This window comes from Acomys minous (genome assembly GCF_964271855.1).
Source record: "Acomys minous genome assembly, chromosome: 4".
NCBI classification, from domain to species: domain Eukaryota; kingdom Metazoa; phylum Chordata; class Mammalia; order Rodentia; family Muridae; genus Acomys; species Acomys minous.
This window is the reverse complement of record NC_140486.1, coordinates 33,388,815-33,407,105: the sequence shown is the minus strand read 5'-3', so window position 1 is coordinate 33,407,105 and position 18,291 is coordinate 33,388,815. Positions and strand designations below refer to the sequence as shown.

Below are 18,291 nucleotides of genomic sequence, written 5' to 3'. Positions count from 1 at the left end.
AGTGACTGACATAGGACTGTTTCCTGCATGGTTTGCCTCCTCAGTCATTGTCCACAGGACTCTGAGAAGTTGTAGGAATATGCAGGTGCGGACACAAAGCCCAGCTTTCTCTCCAACGTTGTGGAAGTTATAAATCTTTTGAGGCAGAATTTTTTGTAGTATGTAAGCGAAGAAATTTATGTCCATATTTTGACATTATGGTTAATGATTTAGCTTTAAAAATAAGTGTTTATTCGTTTCTTAGACAACTGCAGTTGGAGTAATGCCATAAACCAGTAACTGGGACACTTGCTGCTAACAGAAGCATGTGATGTAGTGGCTAGCCATCACATCGCAAATGTCTTCACTCATTTAAATTTTAGAGAGGCTTCAAGACACATAATTAGTACATTTTAAAAAAGAGACTTAATAAAGCATTTAATATCCCAAATGAGCCTTTTTTTATAATAATATGTAGTTTTAATTTTCTATTTTTTGAGAATTTTATACATTAATACTTTATATCATTTCCGACCTTCTCTTCCCCTCCATTACCTCCTATGTTTCCCATACTCCATTTCAAATTCAAGGCCTCTTTATTATTGTTATATTTATGAACATTCACACACGTACATACACGTGCACACATACACATGTGCGCGCGCGCGCAGACACACACACACACACACACACACACACACACACACACCCCTACTGAGTCCATTTATTGCTGCTTGTATAAATATGTATATTTTTATTTCATGTAACAAACCTGTTGGGAAATAACACTCATAAATAAGATTTAAATATAAAATTTAATATTCACCTTATGTATTATAATTATGAACTTATTAAGAATTATTTATTATAGATGCATGAAATAATTCTTTTTCTTTTATGACAACAATATTTTTAAAGTTAGTGTATTATTTTTAAAATCTAAAATTTCTTATTCAAGTGTTGATTTGGTTGACATAAGAAGCAGAACATAACTGCACAGATGCACTTTCAGACTGTTTTTCTGTTTTATACAGTTGTGTCTTTAAAGAGGTCAGTCCTCTGTGTAAGGTCTTAAATAATTAAACCATGCAGATTATAAAATCTGATTCTGTTTTGAAGACTTATCAGTGATCATAAAATTAGAGTATACCCGTTGCTGTATGTGTACTCACAGTCAGGTTATGCCAGAGTTCTCCAAATCTAGAAGCTCTTTTATTAGTGGATGTCACTATATCAGAGTTGAAGCTGTTTATGAAAATAAGGTAATTTTTTATTCATATTTTTACCTTTGTAAAGACAATTTGCCAAAACATTCTTTTGGCCTATTCCTTGTCTTTTAACACACACACGTGTGTGTGTGTGTTTACCATTTATACACACATAGATAACTATGTTTATTATTTTTAGGTAGTAGAAGGATTAAGATTTCAGTTAAAGGGAAAACATCTGTTGTAAAAATTACAATATCCTCAAGCATTACAAATACTTTGTGTTATGAAACATTGCGAACAGGGTGTATTTCTGTGACACACCTAGTAGTAGTTGCCAGGCCTTATCTTACGATCTACCTGTTAGTTATCCTTCTTGTATTCTTTGCCGTGACTGTCTCTGTGAGCAGTCTCTCTCTGACTGTGTCTGTAGGCACAGTGCAGTGCTACAGTACTACACTTCTTTTCTTAGCTGGTTTTTTTTTTAAGCAACTGGAATTTAATTGGACACACTGAGTCACATCTACTGAGATTTGTGCTTTTTGTTTGACGACTAGAAAATGCAGAGATGAATTTATTTTGTGTGGGTGCTAAACTGAACAGTATCTAATAGTATGTAACATTCCTTTCTTATTGCCTTAAATATTTTTAGGCCTTTTATAGTGTGTCTATTGAAACTGTTTTAGATACTTAAAAAAAATAGTTAAAACCACAGATGTTACTTAGTGTTCAGAATAGATTGTTTCTGAGATTTATTTATTTATTTTTCAGTTGGGAGGTTGGGACCCAGGGCCTTTGCATGCACTATGCAATTACTTTATGAAAGAACTACATGCACCATTGTTTCCAAGAAGATGTTTATATAACAGTTCAGTGAGGAAATGAGAATATACCTTTTTAGTTGCTTTTTTCTTTTTAAATATTAGGTCATTATTTAAAAATGGTGGATTCTTGTCAGAAAAAATGCTGGAGGGGTCATAGATTTCAGATGAAGAGTTCCCAGCTCTTTCCACTGTCAGATTTTGTGTTATCTTTTAAAGTATCCACTAAGAGTAATGAGTTTTTAGCACATCTATGCTGGCTTCCTATTACTCTTTAGTCTTTACTTTATCCTCATATAGTCCTTTCCTCTGATGTTTTGAATAGTACTTTCCTTGTAAACTTTTACTTTACCTTTTCACTTTATACTATGCAAGAAACAGAAATTCTTGTCCCCCAGCAGACCAAACTTCTGCTAATTGTGGCATAACTTTAAAAGGGTTAGGGGTCATACATTATTTTATTTCGTTACATTATTTTTGTAAAATTAATTCTGAGGGTTGAACATCATTGACCTTGGCTTGTACTCTTTAAGACTAACTTTGTATCTATGCAGTTTGCTAGGTTTACCTTTCCCCTGTTTAGCATTTTTTGGATGATTCCCTTTGCTTTCCTTTCCTTTCCTCTTCTCTTTCCCTCCCTCCATTTCTCCTTTCTTTCCCTCTTTTCCTTCCCTCCCTCCCTTCCTTCCTCCTTTCCCTCACTCCCTACCTGCCTCCCTCCATCCCTCTGTTCTTTAGACAAGTTACAGTCTGTAACCTAGGCTGCCTAGAACAGTGCTTCTCAACCTTTGGGTCAGGATCCCTTTGGCAACTGTATATCTCCAAAAATGTTTATGTTATGATTCATAACAGTAACAAAACTACAATTATGAAGTATCAACCGAAGAATTTTATGGTTGGAGGTCAGCACAATGGGAGGAACTGTATTAAAGAGTCACAGCATTAGAAAGACTGAAAACCAGGCAGGGCTCAAACTCATGGTGATTGCTCTGTCTCCGTTTCCTGAGCACTGAGGTTGTGGTTGTGAGCCATCCCATCCAGTGCTCCTTTATTTCTTTTTCTTCATTCTCTCTGCCCTTCCTATTAGTAGCTATTGGTAGCTATAGACTGGAAGCATTGAAGTTTGTTGTTGGTGTTGCTTTTTATTCCTTTAAAAAAATGATAGTTTTAGCCAGGTGATGGTGGCACACACCTTTAATTCCAGCACTCGGAAGGCAGAGCAAGGCAGATCTCTATGAGTTTGAGGCCAGCATGGACTACAGAGTGAGTTCTAGGACAGCCAAGGCTACACAGAGAAACCCTTGGGGAAAAAATAAGTAGTTTTGGCTTACACAATAGGATTGTTCCCTAGTTTGTCTTTTAAAATTCTATTTACTCTAGTGTGTGTGTGTGTGTGTGTGTGTGTGTGTGTGTGTGTATGAACTGTACTTCCATTAGCTCTGAGGAGGTTTTTTCTGATTCTAAATATCTCTTTTGTTGATTAGATAATTTACTAACCAGGAGGTTTTTGGTAGGGAGAGCATTTTTCACATAGTTTTCCTTAGATGTCTAATGATTCTTGATTGTCACTTCATGTTTCTGAATGAGGGGATTAGGGTATCCATTTAGGTTTTCTTTATAAAGCTTGTAAGAGCCTGTGTACAAGTAAAGCCTAAACTTTATAGAAAAAAAACTTCACTTATTCATGTATAATATGTATAACTGTCCTAGCTCCAAGCATAGTGTTAAGGTCAGGGGTCACAGAGTTACATATAAGAAACTATATCATCAAATACTAATATTGCCTCATGAATGCTGTCATAGAGAAAATTCTATCACTGTTTAGGTCTAGCCTAGAACTTGGCAATGCTCTTTAGTCCCCCAAATGATAGAATTGCAGACAGGTGCCGTTATGCCTTCTACTGGAGATTTTGTGTATGTTAAGAGTGTGTATGTATGATGTTTCTCGGTGTGTGGCCTTGGTGCCTGTGTGGAGGTCAGAGCTCACCTTCTAGTGTTGGCCCCTTGTCATTCTACCTTATTGAAGACAAGCTCTCTTTTCCTTAGCATAAACCAGATAAGTTGGCACCCTGGAGCTTCTGGAGATTCCTATTTCTGCCTCCCTTTTCCCTATAAGGGCCTGGCTGGGATTGCAGGTAATACAGCCTTTTACATAGGTTCTGGGGAATCCAAACTCAGGTCATAAGGCTTGTGCGCAAATGCTTTTACTCGCTGAGCCATCTCTCCAGTGCCTACACGTGAATCTTAGTTTTAAACTGTTTCAGTTTTCAAAAAAGTTTTAAAAGTAAGAATTCTGTGTTACAAGTTGATGAATAGTAATAGTTTCGTGAATGTTGTAAACTGAATGAGGTAAAATAGGACATGTCTTAGTTTCTTAGTGATTATTGTTGTCATTTAAGTTCTTTACTTGGTCTCCTTAATGCCGTGGATGGTTTCCTAGTCAGTTTCCATTGCTTTATTTTTATCTATCAGAAAGTTCAGTTTGGGAATGTACTTATTTTCAGCTACTAAAAAGTCGTTGTTGTTGTTGTTGTTGTTTTTGTTTTTAGAGACAGGGTTTCTCTGTATAATAGTCTGGCTGTCCTGGACACTTTGTAATCCAGGCTGGCCTAGAACTCACAGGGATCCACCTGCCTCAGCCTCCTGAGTGCTGGGATTAAAGGCCTGCGATGCCACGCCCAGTTAAGTCTGTATATTTTTTTTAGGCTCTATTTAAAGCGACTTCACTGCTTCTTCCTGCTTCTCTCCTAACTTGGCAGGTCCGGGTGAGGGCCTTGGTTCTGGGTCTCCACCAGGGAAGGAACTCAGGGCAGCCTCTTGTCTCTGCTCCTCCTCCATCGCGCTGCCATGCTCCCCCTCTTCTAGGGTTCACGTAGGATGGAAGGGCGAGAAAGGGAGAGGGTAAAAGCTCTTAAATTTAATGCTATTTCTTTACTTTCTGTTTCTGTTATGGGACAGTTTGCATTCTTGGAAGACTTCCTATGCACCTCTTAGACAGACAGTGCAGTCTACAAGCATTTCTGTACGCAAATACGCATGCACAGGCTTTACCAAAAAGAAGCACACCCAGTAAACTGAGACTGTGAGGAGTGAGAAGTACATAAATAGCTGTGGGACATTTTTACTTCATTTATGGGTTATTTGGATTCTTATATTTAGAATATGCTTTTGGATATCTCACTACTTAAAGATAAATGAAAATCTGTACATTGAAAATGCAAAAGAATTTCTGAAAAACCTTCAATTTTCTTCTAAATGGAAAAAAGCCGAGAAGGAATTTAAAAAATGTTTAAAAATATTGCTATGTTCATTAATTATTTAGAAGAACACATTTTAAAGCTAAGCTTTATGCAAAAATAAGGGAGATATGATATACTTTTAGATATTGTGCTAAATTTTGTTGTGAGTGGGTAATATTTTATAATAATTTAATTGTATTTACATATATTTGTATGAATACATGTGTGTGTGTGGAGGTCAGAGGATAATTTTGGAACTGGAGTACTATGCCTTTACCCTCTGAGCCATCCAACCAGCCCAGCTATTATTTTAAAAGTTATATTTTGAGGTGCAATGTCCATATAATACAATGTGCAAGTTTAAATATTAAACTTTAATATTTAATATTAAATTAAATTAAATTAATATTTAATAATAAAATTAAAAATGAAATATAGTTTTATGCATTGACAGATCTATAGCTGCCTATAGCTCCTGTTAATAAAGGTACAGGACATATGTGTCCACCAGACAGTCCCTCCACACTATTTCCCAGAGGACACCCTGCATCCTAGTAAACCACTGCTCTGATTTCCTCTCCTGTAGCTTAATTATTCTGGTTCTGGATTTCAAAGACCAGAACTCAGTTATGTCTGATGTCTTTCTACCTGCTCCCGATTCACATAGCATCCTGTTATGTGAACATACCAATTTGTTTATTCTTCTATTGAGAACACATCGATTGTCCAGTTTTTGGTTATTATAAATAAGGTACAATAAAAATGGGTGACAAATCTTTCTGAGTACATTGTCATCCTATTTTATGCTTACAGCAGCAATTAATGACAGGCCTACTTTTTAAATTGCTGTTAGTATTGCCATTGCTAGTCTTTTTTGTTTTGTATTGTTTTGCTTGTTGAGTTGTTCCTTTAAAAAAATTTATTCATCTCACATCCTGATTGAAGCCCCGCTTCTCCTCCTAGTCCCCCTTTGCACACCCCTACCCCTTCTCCAGTGCTCTGATTCTCTCTTAAGATAAGGGGGAGGCCCCCATAGGAACTAGGCACCTCCTCTCCCACTGGGGCCAGACAAGGCAGCCTGGTTAGGGAAATAGGATCCTAAGAGAGGCATCAGAGTCAGAGAGGGCCCTGCTCCAGTTGCTGGTGGACCCACATGAAGACCAAGCTTAGCATCTGCTGCATATGTGTAGGGGGCCTAGGACCAGTCCATGCATGTTCTTTGTTGTTGGTTCAGTCTCTGTGAGCACCCATGGGCCCAGGCCAGCTGACTTTGTAGGTCTTTTTGTGAAGTTGTTGTTAGTCTTTTAAAGTTTTGCTTTACTTACGAGTATGAAATGATACTTTTATGGTTTTGTATTTCCTTGGTAAGTGATATTAAACAAGACTATATATTTATTGGCTATTTGCCTACATTCTTGGTGGAAGATATCTTCAATTTTTCACATAAAAATAAAGTTTACTATTTAATTGCACTATATTAATGCATATTCATAAATATATGAAATGATTTCCCTCAAATTTTGGTGTTTTTATTCAGTTCTATTAAATTTTTATCTTTAAAAATTATACCACAAGCTTACAAAGCTATTTTCCTTTATGGTTCTAATATTTGTGTTTATTCTTATGATTCATTATATAATGTTCTTTCATGGGTGGCAGCATGGTTCATTTTTTTTCTCACACAGATGTATAGTTATTTACTGACCTGTTGCTTGGGATTGTTCTATGTATAATATCAAAAATCATATTTTGAAGTATTCTGTTCCTTCTTCTTTATTTCTTTGTGTTGCCCAGTCAGGGTTTGTGTCCTGTAGGCATGTGTGACCACAGCCTAGCTTGAAGCTGTTGTTACAAGGAATGGACTGTTTAGATAAGTAGGCGTTCATGTAATAAGGCTGCTGAACTAACCATGGAATTCACGTATATTTGATAGCTGACAATGGAAATGAGTGATTACTCTTTGCAAAGCCTTTTTAGTGTTTTAGAGTTTTCATCTGTAGATTAGAAACGTCAGTACATGTGGCTAGGCATGGTAGTATATGGCTATAATCTTACACCTTGGGAGTCTGAGTCAGAAGATTTTGCATGGTTGACATCAGCATGTGATACATAAGAAGACCCCGTGTCCAAGAAACTTTCATACCCATCGCCTCCAACATTTCTTAGTTTGGTGAAATTACTTTTTTTAGTTAGTTTGAGTGTTACAAATTGTTTTCCTTGAGAGATAGGAAGACTATGTTATATTATCAGTTTTGTGACTCTTATTAATATATAAAGATTAATAAATATTTAAGTAAATGAAGATAAAATGAGAATATACTTTTGAAAAGTATTTTTAGGCTCAACTTTCATAAATAGTGAAGAAAATACTTTTAGATTTAAATATTTCAAAACATGTTCTGTGCCTCTGCTTTAAAATAGAATGTCTGTATTGATTTCCCAGACTTTGAGTACTTTTTCTAATTGCAATAACTTTTAAATTGAAATGTCTAGGCCTATCAGTGTGTATAGTTTTATGAAGCACGTTTTTCTCCTTTGTTATTTTAAGACAACCAAATCCCTGACTGTCAGGTGTTTGTGGGGCATAGGGAGACACCTCAGGTGGCAGAGTACCTCCTGCTCAGGCTGGAGGACGTGAGTTTGGATCCCAGCACTCATGTAGAGCTCCACAGGATGAGTGCCTCTCTAGCCCTATCACTGGAAGGGGCACAGGCAGGGGAGTCCTTAGAGCTTGCTAGGCTGGGAGCACTTGGTTTATTAAGAGACATCCTCTGAAAAACAAAAGTGGAGATGATTACGGAAAACAGCTGTGGCGATTTAAATGAGAACGTCCCCATAGGCACATAGATTTGAGCACTTGGTCCCCAAATGGTGCTGTTGTTTGCAGAGGTTACATAATCTTCTGGAGGCGGAGCCTTGCTGGAGGAAGTGTGCCACTGGGGGTAGGCTTACCCTACTCCTAACTTGCTTTCTCTGCTTCCTGTGTGTGGCTGAGAAATGATCTCTCAGCCTCCTGCTTGGGCTGCCTGTTGCCATGCCGTCCTCATCCCATGGCAGAAGACTCTTCTATGAGCTGATTTTGATTATGGTGTTTTATCACAGCAATAAAAACTGATAAAACACCTGTTTTTTTTTTTTTTTTTTTTTTTACCATGCTCATGGTCATATAAACATATACACACATATACCACACATAAACAATTTTTTAAAGTTAAGTTTTGTTTTTGTAATGTTTGGTATCAGGCATAGACATAAAAAATAATTGTTAATTTAAGAGTCTACTGTACTTTGGTGTCGATGGCCTCAACAAATAACCCAAGCTTTTGTCATTCAGTTTCCTAAATGTATTTGTTATCTTTGTTGACGACGATTTTCTCTTCTTAATGTTACAGCTCTCTATCAACATCAGCTTATATTGCAGAGAAGATAATTTTGAAGACATACTTTACTGAGAAGACAACTGAGAACAGTTGTACGAATGGGATGAACACGTGTCACGTGACTATCTGCTGAAGTTTGAATGCTAACGTTGCGCATTGGGTACTGCTACCTAGTGATGCACCTACTCTTACAGTACCCCATTTCATCGTGCTTGTCTTGATTAAAGAATTCAAAGTGGAGTACCGCAAACTTGATATGGATAATAAAAAGAAAGACAAGGACAAATCAGATGATAGAATGGCACGGCCCAGTGGTCGGTCAGGGCACAGCACACGAGGAACTGGGTCTTCTTCATCTGGAGTTTTAATGGTTGGACCTAACTTTAGAGTTGGGAAAAAAATTGGATGTGGCAATTTTGGAGAATTACGGTTAGGTAAGACTGTTTCATTTGTTCCCTTATATGAAGAACATTTTTTAAATGAATACACTTGTAAAAGCACTTTCTTTTTTTAGATGCTATGTTCTTTAAGTTTATATTTAGGAGCTTAAGTTAACTACTGTTTCCCAAAACACTGGTTATAAAGAATGCAGATGTTGAAAATTTCTTATTTATTTGTACTTTCATTTGTAAGGAATTTCCAAGTATCTGATTGTCTGTTTGTTTGAGGTTAACTATTCTTATTTCTTAAGAATGAGAGAAAATAAGAAAAAGTAATTTAAAACATCAAGCATCGAGAGGTTGCTCAGTGGTCCAGAGCACTGGCTGGTCTTCCAGAGCACTCAGGCTTGATTCCCAGTACCCAGGACCCAGTACCCAGTACCCAGTACACATGGCAGCTTACAACCACTTGTAACTCTACTTGAAGAGGATTCTGTACCTTCTTCTGACCTTCTTGAGTAGTAGGCTAAAGTGCATAGTGTACACACACACACACACACACACACACACACACATATGTGCGTATGTATATATGTATGTAAAACACCCATACATGTAAAAATGAGTAAATAAAATTTTACAAAGGCCATAGCTTCTAGTAAGTCTTTTGTTGTATAGTATGTTTTGGGGGAATATGTAGGTTCCATTTTCATATTTTAAAACCTTTAGTAACTGATTTAGAATCATATGAAGCTTAAAGTCAAGTTAAGATACTATGTAAAATTATTGATATTTGCATTGTTATAATTGCTTGTTTTTCTGTGTCATTCTCCCCTGCTGTGTCTGGGATAAGGTGCAGGATTGCTTTTTTTAACAAGCATCTCAGAGCAACTGCTCAAGCCGTAGTTTGGGAAATTCTGGGCTCACTGAAGCTCCTAACTGTCCATCCACTTCAGGAAACTGAGGCTCCACAGGGAAGGCACTTGCTAGATGCTACAGAGCAGTTCAGTGGCAGATTTAGACTTGAGATGTCAATCTTCTTACTCCTAGTGCAGTAGAGAAGCTGTCTCAATTGAAAAAAAGTGAGGAATGTGGCATGGTGACACAGAAATCAGTCCTTAGGTAATTAGATACATTAAGGGCTCTCCTCATTGGACTACCAAGACTATGAACTTGAGGTGAAAAAAAAAACAAAAAACAGCAACAACAATTGTTTTACAGTTCATTGGGTTCCACCTGCTGTTGAAAATAAAAGAATTAGTATGTTTCTGCTGAGAGCTATCTCTTATCATCTTGTAAAACACTCTAATTTGTAGTGTCTCTTCTATTTCATTTGTTTTGTATTGCTAATGTACATTAAATATGAATGAATGAAGAAGCAAGCTAATAAAAAGCCACTGACATTCTTTGCCCATAGCTATAAAGATGTAGCTGGAAGATTCTTTTGCATTTGGTAGGTACTAAAATATGTGAAAGGGCAAATATTTTATGGCTTATTTTTGAAACATAGTGAATTAATTTGAAATTTCTAAACTGTTTCTTATTTGAGAGTTAGAGAAATTAGATTATTTACTTTCTGTCAAATTTTGAGACCATCCCTTGAATTCTTAACATTGATCATATACTGAAAGATGTTTATGAACCACTTTTTAGGTTATTGTAAATAATAGATTTATGAATATAATATAAAAGACTAATAGAGTATCAATTAGGGTTTGGTCGTTTTTATTATAGTTCTCCACATAATTTAGAAATAAATATTTTTATAATATACACTGTGTGTGTGTGTGTGTGTGTGTGTGTGTGTGTGTGTATGTGTGTATTCACACAAAACAATTCTAGTGGGCCAACTTAACCAGAACATTATAAGACATAATGTCTCATGAGCCATATACTGAAATTATACTATATGTTGTGGAGCATTCCTTTCTTTGTATCTTGAATGTTCCACAATGTAACTACTCAGTATCTCTAATCTTAACCCATCAAATGATCATGTAGACTCTAAGTATGTTTTATATATGCATATGATGCTTAAATATTTAAAAAAATGTATTACCTATGGATATCTTGAAAAGTCAAATTAATATACTATAATAATATATGAGACTTTTCCTTCAAAGACATGATTCTACCAAAAGTGAACTTGGTAGTTTGTTGTAGTTAATATCAGTAGTCTAGGTGTGGGATTACTCAAAGGGATCTCTGAAGAACCCACCCTAGCTGGGTGCCAGCTCAGGAAAAGTTTTGTTTCTGGAGCTCCCTGCCTGACTTATAGGCGGCTTGGCGTGTTGGAGAGTGTCTTCCTTATTGGCCTCGTGGGTGGGAGAGTCTCTTCTTGAAGCAGCTGTTTATTGCTTCTATAAACTTACCCTGTGAAATTTCAGCTCTCTAGGATTTAGAAGATCATTTACTTCCTAAGCCTCATGCTTCCTTCCCCCTCTCCAAGAGGGAGTGTTTCCACATGCAACACATAAATATATCCTCTCCATTTATACGTGCCATTGTTTTATAGATATTTAAGTACCTTACATATGTACACTTATATCCATATATATAAACATACAAAGCTAAATTAGTTATTTTAATTTTTCTTATTCATAGATGAAATAAGGGGCCATTTCATTACTTTCTTTTCAAAGCCCTCTAGTTTCTCTGTTTAGAAAAAGTTATTATAAGACATTTTTTTTTCCTGGTTTGGGTTCTTTCTAACATTTTTTTAAATTAACCTTTTATTTTATGTGTGTGAGTGTTTTTTCAGGCATGTGTGTTTTAGTGCCATTTGCGTACTTACTTGCAGTACTTGGAGAGACTAGAAAACAGTGTCAGCTCCTCTGGGCCTGGCATTAGAGATGGTTGTGAGCTCTATATGCATGCTGGGAATTGAACCCGGGTGCTCTGGAAGAACAAGGAGCGCTCTTTACTGCTGAGCCATCTCTCCAGGCCTGCTTTGGATCCTTAACCTATTTTTACTAAATTCACATTAATAACAACATCCCGAGTATTGATTTTCTATATTGATTGTGTGTGTGTGTGTGTGTGTGTGTGTGTGTGTGTGTGTGTGTGAGATTTGAGTAAGAAATAATATGAGGTTTACTTTTCATAGGTAAGTGTTTTTCAACAAGGGTGCTTATTTTCCACAAAGATGCCGAGTTTTAGGCTGGAAAGTTATTTTGTAGAAAGTTGTCTCATAATTGTGGGGCACATTAAATGCTTCATATTTCTTCAGTACCTGGCTGTTATAACCTTACATACAGCTCAAAGATAACCCTACCAACCATGCCTAGTTGCCCCAAGGAGAGACAGTGCTGTCCACTGCTAGAGACTAGTCTACCAGGTTATTACTAGGTTTAAAACAACGACAACAACAACAACAAATGGGTAAAACATTAAATTTAAATTTTATTTTAATGAAGATGTTAAACACTTAAATTTTATTTTATATTTTGGTTTTTTTGAGACAGGGTTTCTCTGTGTAGCTATGATTGTCTTGGACTCGCTTTGTAGACCAGGCTAGCCTTGAACTCACAGCGATCCGACTGCCTCTGCCTCCAGAGTGCTGGGATTAAAAGCATGCGCCACCATGCCCAACTAACACTTAAAATTAAAATGATAGGTTGATAGGTTGATTTGTGGCTTTCTTTTGTGTGTTGTCAGTAAAGCTTTTGTTTTCACCTGTTGGTAGATATATTTCAAGTTCAAACAATTCAGAATCCTTAGAACTGTTTTTGACATATACTGAGTAACTTCAGACATAGATAACCAAAAAATAGAGTTATATTGTATACTTAAAACATCTTTATTTGTATGGTCTTTGGACAGTTTTTAAACATATTTTAAAATCTTCTCAATCTCATGCATATATGTAAGGTATTCTGAGTTTCCCCCCTCCCCGATCTTCTTTCCAAGTGCCTCTGTGCTCTTATTCCCAACAACTTCCCCGCCTACTTTCATGTTTTATTTTTAGAAAATGACCCTACTGAGTTTAAATTTAAACAGGACTGCCTGCCTGGGCAACTTACCAGTGCATACATCTCATTAAAGAAATGCTTTCCCTTACTCTTGCAACTGCCAGCAGTTCCTAATCTACAGGGGCCTCATGAGTCGCCCCACCCATGTTATAATGGTGATGGGCTCAGTCTTGTGAAGCCCGCCTCAGTTTGCTGGGAGGTCCTGAGGTTAGTAGTCATGTCATGTCCAGAAGACAGCATTCATAGAGCTCACCCTCATTCTTAGGCTCCTAAATTCTTTCTGTTTTTCTTCCTTTATTTATATTCTGTGAGCCTTGAGGGTTAGGGGAGTCATATTCAACAGTTACTTAATTGCAGTGCTTCAGCCAACTGGCATTAAATACAGCTCACTGCAAAAGAAGCTTCTCTGGCTAAGGTTAGTATTGGCATTACTTTATGGAGTGAATTGGGCTAAATTGAAAGGTGAAGTACCTGAGAGTCTTCTGGCTCTAGCAGTCTCGGCTTGGTGCTCTGGAGGGGAGGAGAGGTGAGAGTCCTAGTGTCTGGCGTGGTTCTTGTATTGTACATTATCTTGCCGTCTGTCTCACCGCGTTTTAGTGATGAGGCTTCTTCCTTCCCTCCCCCTTTATTTTGTGTAGGTGTCTTGCATTTACACATATCTCTGCACCATGTATGTGCAGTGCCCATGGAGGCCAGAAGAGAGTGTCAGATACCCTGGACTGAGTTACAAACGGTTGGGAGCTGCCATTTGGGTGCTGGGAATTGAACCTAAGTCCTCTGGAATACCTAGAACTTTCCTTGGACATCTTTAAAAACACAGACACACACACACACAGACACACAGACACACACACACACACACAGACACACACACAAACCCACAAACCCATTTTGTTTGAGAAGAGCCAGTTCTTAGAAAAAGAGCAGTGACTAGAGACTTAGGTAGGGGTATGGCTTGGGTATGTGAATTATCCAGTCTTCAGCCTTACTATCTTTATATTCCTGCATACCCAGGAACAGTGTTCTGTGTCATGCAATTAGAGGAACTGTGGAGACACACCAGTCCTAAGTGATTTATTTTACCCTGCTTCTCTGCCCAGAGCGCTAAGAAAGGCCTTTGCTTAAGCTTTTCTTGTGCTCTTGTCTTCTGGTACCTAGCCCAGACAAGGTGGTTCTACAATTCTCCATGGCCGTGTTTCTCAACCTTCCTAAGGCTGTGACCCTTTAATATAGTTCCTCATGTTGCAGTGACCCCCCCAATGATAAAACTGTTTTCATTGATACTCCATAGCTATAATATTGCTACTGTTATGAATCATAATGTAAATATCTTGTGTTTTCTGATGGTCTTAGTTGAGCCCTGTGAAAGGGTGGTTCAACACCCAAAGGGGTCACACACGACCTACAGGTTGAGGACTGCTGCTTTATAACATTCTGTATAATCTCTTCAGACTGGTGAATATAACAAACTTTATTTCCCCGAGCTTCATTTCTATTCTTGTTCCTGTGCTTGATTGACTTTTCATTAAAAACAAAATAAACACACAAACAAACAAACCCACAAAAACTCACAACAAAGGTATTATATATTGATTTATGAATTGCCATATCTAAAGTAAGATACTGTGCTCTTTGACATAATTAACTTTTCCGCAGGAGTTTCTATAGCTTCTTGTATTGCTCACAACTCCTTATTTTGATGCTTGTCCTTGAAATTTATAGTGCTGAAAATTCCATATCCTTATATCTCTGTGACATCAAGATTTGTGTAAATTCATCCTTTTTATGGTTATTAAGTCTTTCTTCTGCAGAAACATTCTAAAATACTTGAAAATGTAAAAATAAAGAGTAAATGGTGGGGGCGGCAAGATGAGTTAGTGTACAGAGGGACTTGTCTCCACCCTGACGAGTTTAAGTCTTGGTACTTCTATGATGACAAGTGAGACTGATGTCTCAGAGTTATCCTCTGTGCACTACATGCACTCCATGGTACATGCATACCTTGACAACGTAAAAAGTTAAAAATTGACAGTGATGCTATGACAACAAATTTAAACATTTCCAAATATAGTAATTGTAATCAAATTACTTCCTTTTCTTCCAAATAATACAGACCCGCGGAGTGCACACAGGGTATCTCTGTGTTGTCAGTGTGTGGATTTAGTGTCTGTAGGGTGATCTCACATGCTGTTACTCCTTTCCAGTCAGCCAAACAGAAGAAGGAAGAAGAATCAGGAACATATTCTATTCCTGGAAATTGGAAGTGTCATACTTCATGTCCGCTGGTGTGAAGTTAGTCACTTGACCACATTAAGCTGAAAGTGCCTGGAAAATGTAGTTTGTAGCTGAACAACCATTTTAAAACTTGAACATTCTTTGTTGTGGGAAGTGCAGAGTTAATATTGGTAGACAGCTGGTAGTTCCTGCTATAGATATATATGTCACATCTGAAGCCCGTAGTTTCCCCTAATATCTCCAATTCCCAATGTTCTTAAAACTTCTTCAGGTTCAATACAGGAGAAAACCAAACTGGAAATGTCATTTGAAATAGTGATGATACCAGTGAACTAGCTCCAGTGCTCTTGGAGGCTTACTGGGATCTCTGTATTTTCCTCATCTCACTCAGACCATATAGACAGACACACTGTGCACCATTTGGCTTCGTGTCGAACACATATTGATTAAAATCTAATGAAGGACTATGGCTGTACGCAGTGACAAGACTGTGTGTTGTTTAATCTTTGTTCATATTTATGACTGGAATCCCCACAGTTCAGCCTGACGTCTAATATTTATAAAGATGATGGTCTTTAGGGTTCAACTTTCTTTTGTTGTTTGTTTGCTGTGACATAAAAGATTAGACTATATGAACGCCTACAAAAATGTTGGTATGTTTTGGTTCTGTGGGATTTATATTTTTAACTACTCATCTTTTGAATTTTTCTGTATTTAGTTCAGAGTAAAAATTATATAAAGATAGTTATGAGAGATTATAGTGCTCTGGGAGGAAATATGTATTTTTCATCTTTAAACTTAGTTAGGAATTAGATGCTAGACCCTTAAAATCAGGTTCCTCATTGTTAGAAGCACTTTTCATTTATGTTTCATAGAAGACACCTAGATTCTCATATGTGATGGGTTCAAAAATGTGCATGAAAACATTTCTAAATGTTAAACTAGTTGCTTAAACATATAAAATATTGTCTAAACTTTGAGAACTATATAGGTTTGCTTAATGAATTTCAGAATAGAACTTAATTTGTAACACTTAGTATTTCTATTGAGTTAAATCTTTCAAATATGTTGAGTTCATGAGATCTATGCTACCCAGCATTACTACTAATGTTTCCCCCCTTTTACTACTCTTCTCTATAGAAATGCCAGGACATCTGAGGCTGAAGTTAGGAGCTGTATGAAAGATGAAAGAGTGCTGTACAGAGAAGTGCCATGCGTGAAAATTGATAAACTGCCCATTTTGTTTTTAGTAGTCATTGTAACCAGTGCCACTTTCTTGGCTTAAAAATAAGCCATTTGATTTTTAAGTAGAATAGTCACTTATGCTAATTTAAAATAGAAATTCAGAAATAATGTGCCATTTTTATTTCACTCTTTTTGATGTGCTTGTAAGGATACATATTAATTTATATCTAAAATTGTCCTTCTTTCTTTATTAGCTGTCATTTTCCATAGTATTTTCCTGGGGCTGCAGATTCTAACCATTGGAATTTTCTTGGCTTAAAGCCAACAGAAAGATAATTGTAGTTTATTTAAGCTCTTTGCATGTTAGTGACGTTAAACCTGTGTTCTTATCTGTCATTTACAGGCCTTTATATTCAACATTATTTTCAGTATTTAGAATTTTAAAGTATTTCATGTGGCCATATATGTATAAAACTCTCTGTGCATGTTTTCTTATGCCTACAGTGGTCTTCATATATTGACATGATAGGTTTTTTTTGTTTCATTTCTTATATTTAACTTTAAATAATTATAATTAATTTGGTTGTAAGTTGAGATATTAATAACTCTTTTCTCAAAGAAGTTAATGAGTTTTCTTTTTTATTAGCTTTCTTTCTCTCTTTCTTTCTTTTCATTTCTTTTTTCTTTTTGGTTTTTGAGCCAACATATCTCTGTGTATCCTTGGCTGTCCTGGAAATAGCTCTGTAGAGGAGGCTGGCCTCGGTTTTCCTCCCTCTACCTCCCGAGTGGTGGGGTTAAAGGCATGTGCCACCATTTCCCAGCTTTAATAGTTTTTTACTTACTTTTATTTTAAACACAGCCCAGAGTTTTTATATGTCTGTTACATACATCAGATTAAATATGTGGCCTAATAAGACTGTATTCTGTAATGATTTAAAAGGGAACAGTGGACGGGTGAGGAGTTTTATGTCGTTTTTTAGTACAGGTGTTCTGGCTTCAAGTGTAGCCACTGTTTACTTGAATGTTGATTACTCTTTAAGTTGCATATGGTATTATAACAAAGTAAGTTATAATTAGTAACTTAGTATTGAGTTGATAGTAAATTTAGCAATTTCTTTTTACAAGTTGGAAGTAAAAGCTTTTGCTTTATTTAAATGTCTTATGTACTTTTTTTGTTTTAAACAGTCAAAAGTTATATAAGTTAAATTTAAAAGTATTAGCAGAATCTGACTTATTTCTTCCTTTTTCAAGGGAAAAATTTATACACAAATGAATATGTGGCAATTAAACTGGTAAGTTCATACTGATTATTCTACAATTCTTTCTTTTAATTATTGGCTTATTAGTTTGTCATCTTTACATTTATAACTTGGGTGTCCATTCAAGAGGAAGAATGCTTGCATGACTAGCCTTTTGTTACAATAGCCCCAATACCATCATGTCTCTGAAGCATGTGATATTGTGCAGAGTGTCAATCAATGCTTTCTCTCATAAAAACTTTGGAAGTAAAAGTTCATAATTTGGCAGTATTTTTAATGTATAAAGGTATTTTAAAATGGATAAAAGCAAAATTTCTCTTTCAGATTCAAGCATGTAGACAAAATAAATATGTTTTTTAGCATTCAGGACCATATTGGAACACACACTTCCAATGATCTTTTAAATAAAGTTTTTTCTATTGGTGTTTTATACATTTGGTAAAGCTGGTGGATGCTTGACCAGGCTGGCTTGGTGTCCTCATTTTCCTCACCCTTGTTACCCTTGTCTGACAGTGTGACCTGTGTCATTAGGGTGATATGAGTCAGACTATTAGAGGAAGAGGCAATGGGAGGAACTTAAAAAAAAAAAAAAAAGAAGAAGAAGAAGAAGAAAGAAAGAAAGCCTTTGAACTGT

At 36.5% G+C, this 18,291-nt stretch overlaps 1 protein-coding gene across 2 annotated transcripts in view; it reads left to right on the top strand.

Annotated features, from left to right (window-relative positions):
- Window positions 1-18,291, top strand: part of CSNK1G3 (casein kinase 1 gamma 3) — a 169,605-nt gene that overhangs the window by 17,880 nt on the left and 133,434 nt on the right. For both annotated transcript variants that reach the window (XM_084780854.1, XM_084780853.1), the window contains exons 2-3: window positions 8,640-9,061; window positions 17,650-17,690. In XM_084780854.1, the coding sequence (XP_084636980.1) occupies window positions 8,884-9,061; window positions 17,650-17,690 (219 nt within the window). In that variant the 5' untranslated portion in view covers window positions 8,640-8,883. The remainder of the gene's footprint in view (window positions 1-8,639; window positions 9,062-17,649; window positions 17,691-18,291) is intronic.